This window comes from Vipera berus (genome assembly GCF_964194415.1).
Source record: "Vipera berus genome assembly, chromosome: 3".
NCBI lineage: Eukaryota > Metazoa > Chordata > Lepidosauria > Squamata > Viperidae > Vipera > Vipera berus.
The window spans coordinates 10,049,722-10,065,057 of NC_138204.1; the positions used below are offsets into that span (position 1 = coordinate 10,049,722).

Here is a 15,336-nt window from a genome sequence, read left to right on the forward strand (position 1 = left end):
CACCCAGGTTCCCTGAAAGAATTATTGACTTTGCACAAAAGCGTTTTCACACAAATGGTGTTTATTCTACAAACAAGGATCTACAGAAGGGGTAAGCTGCTAACAATAGACTACGTTGTACAGGTATTTCCTACAGGTGTGACTAAGCAGGACATTGATAAAGGCTGGGCACAAACACTCTCTGGCCTGATAACAATTTAAACACTTCGCGTCCCAAACTCCTCCCTTCGTTCTGTTTGCCCGGACAAAAATTAGGAGAGAACCGAGTTGGCCAGCTAACAGAGAGATATGGTGGTCGCAGGGTTTTAAAATGGGGCATGTTTGACAGGTGCCACCGTGCCTTTCCGACAAGCTCTGATTAATCTGGATGGAAAATATTAATAGCGCTTTTTTTCTTGTTTAGCCCTCCCAGAGCTGGGGCTGGGAAGATGTTAAACAGGCAGCAGAGTAGAAGAAATTGGAGCAAGCCCTCTAACCTGGATCACACTGCTGAATTTATGAGAGAGAATATTTACAGCTCACGGTGGAACTGAAGGGTCACTGGTGTTCTCGGAGCTTGGGTGTGTTCTTGTAGACATTTCATTACCCAACTAGGTAACTTCACCAGTAATAGAAGGGAGTGGGGTTTGCTCTGAGTTAATACTAGACCAGGGGTAGGCAACCTCGGCTCTTTTATGACTCGTGGACTTCAACTCCCAGAATTCCTGAGCCAGCCATGCTGAGGGGAAAGGGAGAGGTTTCCAAGCTGAGCCATGCCGGCTCAGGAATTCTGGGAGTTGAAGTCCACGAGTCATGAGGGGGGCCATAGTTCCCCCATGCTGGCTCAGGAATTCTGGGAGTTGAAGTCCACAAGTCATGAGGGGACCATAGTTCCCCCCGTGCTGGTTCAGGAATTCTGGGAGTTGAAGTCCCAGAATTCCTGAGCCAGGCATGCTGAGGGGAAAGAGAGAGGTTTCCAAGCTGAGCCATGCCGGCTCAGGAATTCTGGGAGTTGAAGTCCACGAGTCATAAAAGAGCCGAGGTTGCCTACCCAACCTCGGCTCTAGACCAACTAGATCGAAAAATAAATAATACCCCAATCAAGGAACTTGATAGGCAAGCAAGCTATCAGTAAATAACAGCCTAGTCCAGGAACCACCAAGAACACTGTCAATAACATTGAGAGGGCAAACTACTGTATATAAACAGAACAAACCCCACCCCCTTCTAACTCTGATGAGGTTACCTAGTTGGGTAATGAAATGTCTGCAAAAAAACCACCAAGTTCAGAGACCACCAAGGGCCCCACTGCTGAACATTGTCAGCAGGCTATTATTTGTAGCTCTGTCTCTCTTTTAAAAAAAAAAGATTCTAAAAAAGACAAAGGCTCCCATCGGCTTATTTTGCCTATTGGGTGAAGTAAAGTGTAGGGTTTCCTCTAATCTTGATCACTCCTTTAAAAAATGATGGTCAGTTTCAGTCCAAGCAATTCCACCATATCAGCGTCCTGCTTCATTCAGCAATAGCAATAGCACTTAAACTTAGATACCGCTTCACAGTGCTTTACAGCCCTCCCTAAGCTGTTTACAGAGTCAGCCTATTGCCCCCAGCTATCTGGGTCCTCATTTTCTCGACCTCGGAAGGATGGAAGGCTGAGTCAACCTTGAGCCGGTCAGGATCGAACTGCCGAACTGCTGGCAGCTGGCAGTCATCAGAAATAGCCTGTAGTACTGCATTCTAACCACTGCGGCACCACAGCTCTTCAGCACTTGAAGGACCTTCTTTACAAGTGGAATAGAGAGAGAAATTAAGTGCCAGAGAAAGAGACAGAAAAAGGAAAGTGACAGAAGTTGGGGAAAGGAAACTGCAGGAAGATGGGTAGCCCTGCCCACTTTATTCTGGCCACACCCACTGCTTGCTCAAGCTGGCCCACTCTGCAGTCCCGCCAGATCAGCCTAGGGACCCCATGGTTGGCAACTCCACAGGGGTATTTTATTATTTTTCAAGTTTCAGATAGTAAAGCACCCTACATTTGACTGTGTTTTATCCATTACAAGTAGTCCACAATATACGACCGGTCATTTTACCACTGTTTGGAGTTACGACGACCTTGGAACTGGTGTTTTGCAGCTTGTAAAACTCTACTGGCCTTCGTGAAATGTCACTCTACTAATCCCATCTCCCACAGTTACGTGACTGCATTTCGAGAGCTTGGTTACCAGCTCTTCTTTATGACCACTTGTGGTGTCGCGCAGTCACACAACCACAATTTGTAACATTTTTTTTTGCTGGTTTCCAAGGTCATTGGGTTTTGGTTTTTTTCCTTTTTTTTTGGCAATTTCCAGCAAAAAAAATGCCCATTTGGAAGAACGGGTTTGCTTAACCATTGCGCTGTTCACTTGTAACCCCATGATTCGCTTAATGACCAATGCAACAAATATTTTAAAAAAAAGGTCCGGTCATATGAGTGTAAGAACTTATGACTGGCTTTCCGGTCCCAGTTATTATTATTATTAATTTTATTTGTATACCGCCCTTCTCCCGAAGGACTCAGGGCGGTGAACAGGGCAGTACATGTTGAAAGACAAAATACAAAAATTAAAAGAGATTAAACAAAATGCCCACAACTCTTACAATAAGTTAAAACACATTAAAAAATAGGTTAAAACACATTAATAAAACCCAACCCCATCCCATCAGGCCAGGCCAGCTTGGTCGAAGAGGTAAGTCTTTAGATCGCGCTGGAAGGAGCGGAGGTCGGGCGCCATCCAGAGCTCAACCGGAAGATGGTTCCATAAATCCGGCGCGCCCACAGAGAACGCCCTCCCCCTGGGGGCCACCAGTCGACATTTTACCACCAGTTATGGTGTTAAATCGAGGACTATTTGTATTAGTGATTTTCAGAGAGAAGATTAATATCCCAGAGCGCACTCTGTCTAATGCTCCATTCATTCCATTTCTTCTCCACAGCCTGCAAGAAGTCAGTTCGGGGACGAGAGAGTGATGCAGCCACCCACATCCTGCCTGGCCTACAAGATACGAAGGACACGGCAAACCACAGTCCTGCTTTCAGACATCATGAGCACGAGGAGACATAGCTTAAAAGCATTCTCCCTCGGACTTGCTTTGTAGACTAAGCTGCAGTCAAACGTTTCTGGTTCCTATCAAGAATCCTACGACAGCCACCAAAGAATTTTAGGTATTCTAGCTGCTCAGGTTAAACATCCCTCCGTGTTTAGCACAAACCTACATATGCAGTTATTCTGGTATCACAACCGAAATCGTGAGAAGTAGGACATCTCAAGCTGGGCGTTGTAGGATAATTTTAAGAATCACTTCTCTGATTATACTGGTAGTAAGAGAACAGGTAGTCCTCGACCACCATGGAGTCCCAAATTTCTGCTGCTCAGCAAGACATTCGCTAAGTGAATTTTGCTCCCATTTACAACCTTGCTTGCCACGGTTGCTAAGTGAATTGCTGCAGTTGTGAAGTTACTGACACGGTTGTTAAGTGAGTCTGGCGTCCCCATTGACTTTGCTGGTCAGGAGGTCATAAAAGGGGATCACATGACTCTGGGACACTTCAACCGTCATAAATATGAACCAGTTGCCAGATGTCTGAATTTTGATCACGTGACCACAGGGGTGCTCCAATGGTCATAAGTAGGAAAAACGGTCCTAAGTCACTTTTTGCAGTGCCGTTGTAACTTCAAATGGTCACTAAATGAATGGTTATAAATTCGGGTACTCTAGTGCTTTCTTCACAGGATGCACGGCAATAAAGATATTGTACATGAATTAAAAAAGAAATGCATTTGATAGGCTGAGCACCCTGGTGCCAAAACTACCTAAAACATTGCCAAGTACTGGTTCATCAATGCTGTGTTGATTAAATTTCTGCACAATCTGAAGTGTTACGTCATTATTGTTTTGCAAAATAATTTGCTAGAATTCTACATTTAAGAAGATAAGATAAGCACACTCGTAATAGGCGTTTCCTGTAGGAATTAACAGAGCTCCAGGGTTAGTTTTGACATGCAATGAAAGCATTTCATCAGGGATCTCCCTCTGAATAATATGGTCTTCAGCCGTGATGGCTCAGGAATTCTGGGAGTTGAAGTCCACAGGTCATAAAGGGGCCATTGTTGCCCATCCTTGGGCTAAAGCAGGGGTCTTCAAACTTGGCAACTTTTAAGACTTGTGGACTTCAACTCCCAGAGTTCATCAGCCAGACAGAGTTGAAGTCCACAAATCTTAAAGTTGCCAGGTTTGAAGACCCCTGGGCTAAAGGAACATTTGGGCTCACATTAGGTAAATACTAGCCAACTTTCCGACAGCAGCTTACAAGACTTTAGAAGATTATGTCATTTTTGTCCTCCGGCATAACTGATAACTATCATGTTCTCATGCAGGTTCCAAAGAGATAGACGTCATTCTCAATTTACACTAAATTTCCAGAGAAGATCAACAAGGCACCTGAATCAGCCAGGGATAGGAAAATAGGCAAGCAAGCTAATCAGAGTGTTTGCAAATAGGCAGATGTAGACATGATGTAGCATCTTTGAATTATACATATACATATACATATACATATACATATTAAAGGTAAAGGTTCGCCCGCACATCCGTGCTAGTCGTTTCCGACTCTAGGGGTCGGTGCTCATCTCCGTTTCAAAGCCGAAGAGCCAGCGCTTGTCCGAGGATGTCTCCATGGTCATGTGGCCGGCATGACTAGACGCCAAAGGCGCACGGAACGCTGTTACCTTCCCACCGTAGTGGTCCCTATTTTTCTACTTGCATTTTTTACGTGCTTTCGAACTGCTAGGTTGGCAGAAGCTCGGACGAGTAACAGGCGCTCACTCTGTTACGCGGCACTCGGGATTCGACCCGCCAAACTGCCGATCTTCTGATATATATATATATATATATATATATATATATATATATATATATATATATGTATGTATGTATATATATATATATATATATATATATATATATATATATATATATATGTATGTATATATATATATATATATATATATATATATATATATATATATATATATATATATATATATATATATATATTTGTTTTCGTAGATTGTTTTCGTAGATTTTGTAGACTGACCCATACCAGAGATGCATGGCGGGTCCTCGAACTCGGAGCCAAGCCAAAGCTCTGGAGGCCACTACACAGCCCACTCCTCAAGACACCAAATCACAACACTCAGGATATTACGACACAACAAAAAACCCCACCCATTCAGAACACACCCCACCCAATCAGAAGACAGCCACGCCTCCAACCAATCGGAAGACAACCACACATCCACCCAATCAGAAGACAGCCACGCCTCCACTCAATCAGAAGACAACCACGCCTCCACCCAGTCGGATGACACCCCCACCCAATCAGAAAGCAGCCACGCCTCCACCCAGTCGGAACACAGCCCCACCGGCAGTTGGAAGGAAAGGAACAGACAGACCACGCATTGCTCCTGAAAGCAGCAGGAGGAATACTCCGGCCTGATGATGACAGATGGGATTTCATCGAAACGTCGCCACAACTTTCTGAAGATGAAAGGAATGCGGGAAGAAACCCGAGACTCTAGACCTAATATATATATATATATATATATATATATATATATATATATATATATATATATATATATATATATATATATATATATATATATATATATATATATATATATATATATATATATATATATATATATATATATATAATCAGACATGCAAATGGTTGCAGATGCTTTTATTACTTTATTTCAATAATTTAATTATTCCCAAGAGAATGGTTGGCAGCTGAGCATCGGAAGCAAATTCCCTCTTATTCCAGTTACTTTGACATGTGTTTGTGTGCAGGGGGATATGTGTGCAGGCTCTAGAAGTAAATTTAAAGTGTAAATCCTCCCCCCTAAGATTCCCCTCTTCCTCCCCAGTGAGCACATAGTTTTGAATTACATATGGGTATTAGAATATTGTCAAATAGTAGTTGTGTTTTTGCCCAGAGTAATGCCATAGCTGTGCCATAGGACCATCAAGTAGGAGCTCTATAAGCCACTTGCTGCACCTTAGAAGACTTTTCCTTTCGTGATCCTCCTTCTTCTAGCACAGGCAGTTGGGGGTCCTATTTGCACGCATTCTGCAAACTGGTCTCTGGAAGAACTCAGAGCCCATGTTGCACTGATGCTGAGAATATACGCCCGTTGGCAATTTGCTTCTGGCCTAATTCAGAAAGCTGGCAGTGAGCTTTAAAACCGCTTCTAGTTCAGGCCAAGAGAGAGCTTGGTGCAGTGATGAAGGCACCAGGCTAAAAACTGGGAGCTTGTGAGTTCTAGTCCTCCTTGGACCCGAAGCTAGGTCGGTGCCCTTCGGCCAATTGCTCTCTTACAGCCCAGAGAAGGAACTTGAGATACAGGTACAGATACAGGTCCTCGACTTACAACAATTCATTTAGTGTCTGTTCGAAGTTGCAACAGCACCAGGGGGGGAGTGACTTTTTTTTCACCTGAGGTTACAGCATTTCTACTGTGGGAAGAATCCAGAGAAAGAAATATTTTGGGGAATATTAAAAAGGCAGAATATATTTCCCCAAAGGATCTTAAAGGAAAAAATAACCCACCCACCCACCCAAGTCTCTCTGCCCCAAACAGAAACCAAGTCTGCAGAAATGCAGATGTGATAATCTTGTCAGAAAGATTGGAGCCAGGAAGCTTGGATTAAAAAAAAAGACAAAGATCCCTAGAATCAACAATCCCTCGTGCCAAAAATCCAACAGCCTTCAGTCATAGCCCCAGGGAAGCAGAATATGACCTTTAGGACATAATAGGATTAACCCGCCACCATCAGAATACCAGAAAGGCACAGCAGGTCAAAGTTCATGCCACAGGAACAACTCCAAACAAAAGCTCAAGAAGGTATAAAAACCCACCAGTCCCCGCTACATGTGGTCAGGTTTTTTTTCCAGAGCCATCTTTCTGACTGGCTCTCCTCTTCAATATACTGCAACCTTCTTTCTAAAGCAGTCTCCATTTTGATTATTCCCAGCTTGGACTGGACCCTGATGAAGATTTTTCTTTCAACACTGTGGTCACGTGATCAGAATTCAGGCGCCTGGCAACTGACACGTATTTATGTCCCGGTGTCATGTGATTACCACGTGTAACTTTCCAACCAGCAAAGTCAATGGGGAAGCCAGATTCCCCTAACGACCAGGTGATTCACTTAACAACTGCAGTGATTCACTTAACAAGTGTGGCAGAAAGGTCATGAAATGGGGTGCAACTCACTTAACAACCGTCCTGCTAAGCAACAGAAATTTTGGGCTCAATATGATCATAATTCGAGGACCACCTGTAGTCCTCGCTTAGGGACCAGCAACTCCATCACTAAGTGCTGTGGTTACAAAGCAGAAAAATACCTGACTGCAACAGGCTTAGGACCTCATTTGCCATTCAGTTGTTAAGTGAAACTTCACATAACCTCAGCTTACAATTTTACTTCTCCCTTCTCTATTAACTTGGCTTGCTGTAAACCAATTGGGAAGTGCCCAAATCACATGACTGCAGGACACTGTGACGCTCATAAATGTTAGCATTGGTCGTAAAGCTATTTTTTTTTACGCTGTTGTAACGCTAAACAAAACGGGGACTGCCGGGATAAGGAAAAGCTTTGCATCAAAATACCTTTAGGTGCAACAGATTGTGGCTGTCCCCATGTAGGGTTTTATCTGCACTTTATATAGGCAAATAATTTTGAAAATGAGTAACTGTGCTTTTCCTCAAAAATAGTCTGGTAATCTTGCAATAACAAAGATCTTTTGATCTTAGCAGACTTTGATTCTTTTTTTTTCCAGAAACCTATTTTGTTCACGGCTATAACAGTGTGGGGGTTTTCATATTTTAGATCTTCATTGCCAAATATTTTTCAAATTCCCAGTGACAATATTCTCCTTCATGATCAGACCTTAATTTCCTTGTTTTTTCAACTTGAACCTGTTTTCACACAAGCACCCAACAGTTTGAATTCCTTAAATGTTTCAGAGGTATGTCCAAATATACTTTTGAGTGACAGCCTATGAATGTTACATATATTTTCTCACCCTTAGTTTGACTGGCATGGGACCATAAACATCTGGAAAAAAAAGCCTTGAATGACTAGGGAAGGTTTCCTCTTTCCTTTAAGCAACAAGTATATTTTTATCCCTTTTGTTTCTAGCAGCGACAAAACTCAATCATTTTAATGGCAGATTCATCTCTGTGACCAAATCTTCTTGCAATTTTGCAGGATTATTATTATCCAAACGTCCTGTACATGCATAAGGATTCATAAGTTCCTGCAAATTAGTCGTTCTGTTTTTCTAATGATGCCATTTTAAAGCATAGTTTTACAGCTTGTTGCATGAGATAGCTGTCAGAGCATGCACAATCTTATTGCACTGAGATAACCTAGGACACAGGTCTGCAACCCGCGGCTCCGGAGCCGCATGTGGCTCTTTCAGCCGTCTCCTGCGGCTCCCAGTCCTCTGCCATGTGCAGTCCCCCCCCCAAAAAAAAGTGGGAGTAAAAAAGTTCAACCAATCAATTCAAATATGCAGGGTAGGTGCATATCTCGCCTTGGCTCCACTCTTCAGTCAAACCCTGTTCTGCGCATGCACGCATGTACGCGCATGCACACACATTTTTTGTGGCTCCTAGTTTTTCCTTTTGTGAGGGAACCAGTTCTGAGTGGCTCTTTCACTGTTTCAGGTTGCTGACCCCTGACCTAGGAGTAAAACACAGTAAACGGTGGTTTGTATTAAATGGGGGTTTATCTTACATTAACTATAATATCATACACCAGGAACAATATACATACCCTTGCTAATACAGCAGGATCCAACAAACCACAATTACAGCAGGAAACAGAATAGAGAGAACACAACAGCAGAGCCTACCCTTTATACAAAGGTTCTTAAAGAGACACAGACCCTGCTGAGTCATTCCCATAATTACATTACATCTTGCATCTTACATTACATAAACTGGTTAGCTGTTAAATCAATACTTTGACAATAGCAGAGACCTATATCATTAGGATGCAATTCAGCTACAAATACTATTATTGTAATAGAGGTAGTCGTCGACTTACAACAGTTCATTTAGTGACTGTTTGAAATTACAACGGCACTGAAAAAAGTGACTTATGACCATTTTTCACACTTATGACCTTTGCAACATCCCCATGGTCACGTGTTCAAAATTCAGACTGCCTCATATTTATGACGGTTGCAGTGTCCTGGGATCATGTGATCCCCTTTTGCAACCTTCTGACAAGCAAAGTGGATGGGGAGGTCAGATTCACTTAAACAACCGGGTTGCTAACTTAACAACTGCAGTGATTCACATAACAGCTGTGGCAAGAAAGGTCATAAAATGGGGCAAAACTCACTTAACAAATGTCTCATTTAACAACAGGAATTTTGGGCTCAATTTTGGTCGTAAATCGAGGACTACCTGTACTATATTTCTGCTTTCGTAATGATTCACCAGGTATTTCAATTTAATACTGTTTTTTCCACATAGATCTCTTTACATTTCAATGGCTAAATCAATTTTTCCATGATAAGATTCATCAAGGCATGTCCTTATTGCAGATACGTTAACCTGAAGCAATTTGGTTTTTTTTTTCTTTCACAATCACGTCCAATTTCAAATAAGCAACTTTTTAGTAACATAGATATTATTTCTTGGTCTGCACCTCATTGTTTTTGCAAATCCATCTCATTATCTTTCTTTGTTGTCTGTGATTTCAAGTCTGCATTCTTTATCTAATAAAATGTGTCCTATTTTCTTTCCTCCGTGTAATGAAATGTCCCACTTTATTGCAGATGTTACATTTCTTCCCTCATCTTCTGTAAAGTCTTCCTTTCAACTCCTTCCTTCAAATCACGCTGATATGCATGATAGAGGTTTCGCAATTAAATTCCCCAGGGAAATATCATCACGAAGTTTAACTCTACTATATATGTATAGTTTTCTGCTTAGGTAAAGGCAGTGCTTTTTTTGTAAAAGAAAAAGGTGCCAGAACTCACACATGTCATACAACCCACCTTGCCTACCATACAAGGTTCCATCCAAAAAAGGTGCCGGAACTCCGTTCTGAGCGTTCTATGAGAAAAAAAGCCCTGGGTAAAGGTAAAGGTTCCCCCGCACATGCGTGCTAGTCGTTTCCAACTCTAGGGGCCGGTGCTCATCTCCGTTTCAAAGCCGAAGAGCCAGCGCTTGTCCGAGGACGCCTCCGTGGTCATGTGGCCAGCATGACTAGACGCCAAAGGCGCACGGAACGCTGTTACCTTCCCACCGTAGTGGTCCCTATTTTTCTACTTGCGTTTTTACGTGCTTTCGAACTGCTAGGTTGGCAGAAGCTGGGACGAGTCACAGGCGCTCACTCTGTTATGCGGCACTCGGGATTCAACCCGCCAAACTGCCGACCTTCTGATTGACAAGCTCAGTGTCCTAACCCACTGAGCCACCACGTCCCAGTTTTCTGCTTAACAAATGTAATAACAGTTCCCTGATTGATCGTCAGCAAGGTTCGCACTGTTTTTGTTTTCATATCTTTAATTAAACTTTTATTCCCTGATCGTCTCAGATTTGCAAAGTTTCTGAGCGTTAAAATATTATCGCTCATTCCTGAGCATGCTTGCCTTATCGCAGCTTGCTCTGATGTTCTTTCCTGAAGCACAGTTGGGGATCGAGTCACGTTTCAATTTTATTTCAGGTAGTCCTTGATTGACAACTATTCGTTTAGTGACTGAAGTTACAACGGCACTGAAAAAAAGTGACTTACAATCAGTCCTTGCAGTTATGACTGTCACAGAATCTCCAAGGCCATGTGATCAAAATGTGGGTGGGTGCTTCACACCCAACTTGTATTTACGATGGTTGCAGCCTCCCAGGGTCACATGATCACCATTTCCAGCCTTCCAACAAGCAGTCAATGTGTCTCATTAGGTGGAGCAATTAGCCAGCCATGGCTGATGTTTAGAAAGCTAAGCAAGATCAAATCTGGTCAGTACTTGGATGGGAGACCACCAATAATAAATCCTATTATTCCATCCTGGAAGCAGACAGTGACAAACTGCTTCTGAACGGTTGCCAAGAAAACAGTATGACACGTCCAAATTGTTACTGAACTCCAGGAATATATTACGGTTGTCCAGAATTCTTATTTTTGGACTCTGTTTAATTCACCCAGTATAAAAGCCACCAAAACCTCTGCTTGAGTTTGCCTTAAGGACATCTCCAGGGCAAAATCCATGGTGATTAATGCCATAAGAGAAAACCTATGGCTCTGCTGGTCCTTGACTGCCACCTAGTGGACATGGAGAAGACGTGCTTTCTCTATGCAGCTGTCCCGGGAAATTGATTAACAATCATTGCTTGAAAGAGGATTCTACTCAGTGTGGATTCATGGATGATCTCCAGAGGAACTGATTTTCCCAAATCTCAAAACTCAGTTATGTGTTCTGGCTGATCCTTGGCAGCTACCCGCTAACAAGAAATAGTCTGTTCGTTTTGATCTCCAATTCAGAAAGCAGTTTCCTCTTAGGCACCAGAGAGGATGGTAAATTCCAGAGATTTGATGGCTATACCAAATGAAGAGAATATTTGTAGCTCAGGGTTGAATGGTGGGGTCCTTGGTTCCATCTTTAGCTTGGTGGTTTTCTTGCGGACCTTTCATTCCCCAACTAGGACATTATTATTGTTGTTGTTGAGAAGGAGGAGGAGGAGGAGGAGGAGGAGAAGGAGGAGGAGGAGGAGGAGGAGGAGGAGGAGGAGGAGGAGGAGGAGGAGGAGGAGGAGAAGAAGAAGAAGAAGAAGAAGAAGAAGAAGAAGAAGAAGAAGAAGAAGAAGAAGAAGAAGAAGAAGAAGAAGAAGAAGAAGAAGAAAGTTGGAAGGGACCTTGGAAGTCATCTAGTCCAACCCCCTGCTAAGGTAGGAAACCCTATACCATTTCAGACAAATGGCTGTCCAGTCTCTTCTTAAAAACTTCCAGTGTTGGAGCATTCACCGCTTCTGGAGGCAGGTTGTTCCACTGGTTAATTGTTCTGTCAGGAAATTTCTCCTCAAATCTAGGTTGCTTCTCTCCTTGGTTAGTTTCCATCTGTTGCTTCTTGTTCTGCCTTCAGGTGCTTTGGAGACTAGCTTGACTCCCTCTTCTTTGGGGCAGCCCCTGAGATATTGGGAGACTGCTATCATGTCACTCCTCATCCTTCTCTTCATTAAACTACTAGACATACCCAGTTCCAGCAACTGTCCCTTATGTTTTAGCCTCCAGTCTCCTGATCAGGTTGTAAAATGGGGCAAAACTCACTTAACAATTGTCTCACTTAGCAACGGAAATTTAGGGTTCAGTTGTGGTCATAAGTCGAAGACTACCTGTAAATGTAAGCGTCCGTACCATTAAAGCAAATTAATGAATAGTGTTGATGCAATTGTCTCCTGAGTATGTACAATAAAGTAAGTATTTCCCACACTTTCCTAATGAAAATGAGAGTTTAGCAACATTGGCTCCGCTAAACCTATTAGATGCACAAGATCACCATTATGTTATTTGGCAATTCCAATTCTTGGAATTCCTGAGAGGTTTTTTGTTTTGTTTTTTATCCCATTTATATCCCGCCCTTCTCCGAAGACTCAGGGCGGCTTACAATCTAAGAAGCACAAATCAATGTGCTTAGCAATAGCCTTCATTCTATGTATATGCCTGCTTATTAGGGCTTTCGGGGGGGCAGCGGCATTTTTACAAAGTCAGCTTATTGCCCCCAACAATCTGGGTCCTCATTTTACCTACCTCGGAAGGATGGAAGGCTGAGTCAACCTTGAGCCTGGTGGGACTCGAACCTGCACTAATTGCAGGCAGCTGGTGTTACTTAAGGAGGCATTAGCCCACTGCTCCACCAAGGCTCAAGGTTAGAAGCAAAAGACCTTGAATTTCTAAAGCTGGGTTTCTATACAGTAAGTTTTAGTGACTATGTTCCTGCCCTTCTTCCTCTCCACTCCTGAAAGCTATAACAATTGGACCTTGTCCTTTTTTTTTCCAAAACAGAATAGTCTTCTTTCTGTCATTCGGTATGAATGTGTGCCCATTGTATTAGCTGAATGCATCATTGTTCCTGGTCTGCGTGATTCAATCATGTGAATATCGACTTACGATATTCAACTAGTTAATATCAGAAGAAAACTGTAAGCCACTTTTGGAGGTAAGGACATTTGCAGTGTATAGTCAAACCAAGGGAAATTGATGGCCGCAACAGTGTGACTGAAAATCCACAGGTTTCAACGCGCATTAAATAACAGAGGGACTTTCGATCACACCATTGTGGGCACCACCTTGTTTTTACAACATCCTGCACAAATCCTTGTTGCCTGGCATCTTTGTTTATTTATACTGTCATATAACCTCATTGTGGGACGCGGTGGCTCAGTGGGTTAGGATGCTCAGCTTGTCGATGAGATGGTCGGCAGATTGGCGGGTCGAATCCCGAGTGCCACGTAACAGAGTGAGCGCCTGTTACTCGTCCCAGCTTCTGCCAACCTAGCAGTTCAAAAGCATGTAAAAATGCAAGTAGAAAAATAGGGACCACTCAGGTGGGAAGGTAACAGCACTCTGTGCGCCTTTGGCATCTAGTAATGCTGGCCACATGACCACGGAGACGTCGTCGGACAAGCGCTGGCTCTTTGGCTTTGAAACGGAGATGAGCACTGGCCCCTAGAGTTGGGAACGACTAGCATGCATGTGCGGGGGAACCTTTATCTTTACCTTTACCTATAACCTTATTGGTGTGGGGCCATACTCCCTAGACTCTAGGCAACTGACAGCATAAGAAGTGAATTACAAAGCATCAATTAAAAAACATAAATTCAAACCCCACATTGTTGTCAACCTAATTTAGATTTTCCACACCAGATCTTTGGAGGAGAGCTTTAACCTGGATGTTAACAGAGATGTTAGAAGAGTCGTGGTGGCGCAGTGGGTACAATGCAATATTGCCAGCTAACTCTGCCCGCAGCCAGGAGTTCGATCTTGACTGGCTCAAGGTTGACTCAGCCTTCCATCCTTCCAAAGTTGGTAAAATGAGGACCCCAATTGTTGGGGTCAATATGCTGATTCTGTGTAAACCACTTAAGGGGAACTGTAAAGCACCAAGAAGCGGTATATAAGTCTAAGTGCTATTGCTATTGCTATTGCTAATCAGATGGGGGCCAATCTATTGCCAGCCGGCAAGCTGAAGTGGCTGCTTTCAAGAAGATCAGCTTCCAATTTCCAAATCCCATGGTTGTTAAGCGAATGCATTGTTCTCTATGGGCAGGTTTTACAGTCACAACTGCGGGTTCTTGTAAATGGCTGCAAAGGCAGCTCAGCACCTGAAGTTTGGTCACATGACCACATGGGGGAGGCAGACCTCAGAACTTTGAAACTGGGTCCTAAGTCCCATTTTTGTGGTCTGCTGTAACTTTGAATGGTTGCTAAACAACTGGTCATAAGTTGAGGATCACTGAAGCACAAAAGGTTCTTTGGTCTCGCTCTCTCTCTCTCTCTCTCTCTCTCACACACACACACACACACACACAAACACACACACACACAGAGTCTCATCCACCCATACCCACAATCTTTTCAATTAGGACCAGATGAAGGGACTAGCTGGAAGGGCCGAAGCTGTCATAGGCAGTGGGATGACTGTACAATCAAAATCCAGTTGAACAGAAAAATGTGAGGAAGGTGCCCCTTATTCCCCATTAGCAATTGAATTGGAGAGCATTTGTGGCCCTTTTAGTTATAAGTAGGTGAAACAAATGATGCCATTTATGCGATGATGAAATTGCCACTGTCATCTGGTCTGCTTGGTCCATTCCATCCAAAGTCCACTGGGTTGAATGAAGTTTTATCGCATTGCCCCAAATGTTTTTGCTTTCATTTGGCATCAAATTTGCTTGACAGCAAAAAAAGAAAGAAAGTTGGCTTAAGATTGCGACAGAGTTACGCACCGTGACTCCAAATTCTGTGTTTTGATGAGTCAGAGAGCTCACCTGCTAGGTGATAACTTATTCAAGGAGATCTGAACTTTTGATATTAGGATCACCAATAGAACAAAAATCTCCTCAAGAGTGATCCTTGAGTCTGCGCCATTTTTTGGTAGGAGATGCAGAAGTTGTGTTCACACAACATGCCGGATTGGGCTAAAACGGAATTGGATGGGTTGAACAAATAGTCCTCCACTTATAACGATTTGTTTAGTGACTGTTTAAAGTTACAATGGCATTGGAAAAAAAGGCCTGT

General features: G+C 43.0%; 1 protein-coding gene across 8 annotated transcripts in view; it reads left to right on the forward strand.

The window, feature by feature from the left end:
• RBBP8NL (RBBP8 N-terminal like) overlaps positions 1-4,564 on the forward strand; it is a 59,182-nt gene extending 54,618 nt beyond the window's left edge. For all 8 annotated transcript variants that reach the window (XM_081322824.1, XM_081322828.1, XM_081322829.1 and 5 more), the window contains one exon: positions 2,950-4,564. In XM_081322824.1, coding sequence (XP_081178950.1) covers positions 2,950-3,077 — 128 coding nt within the window. In that variant the 3' untranslated portion in view covers positions 3,078-4,564. The remainder of the gene's footprint in view (positions 1-2,949) is intronic.
• The last annotated feature ends 10,772 nt before the right edge of the window (positions 4,565-15,336 follow it).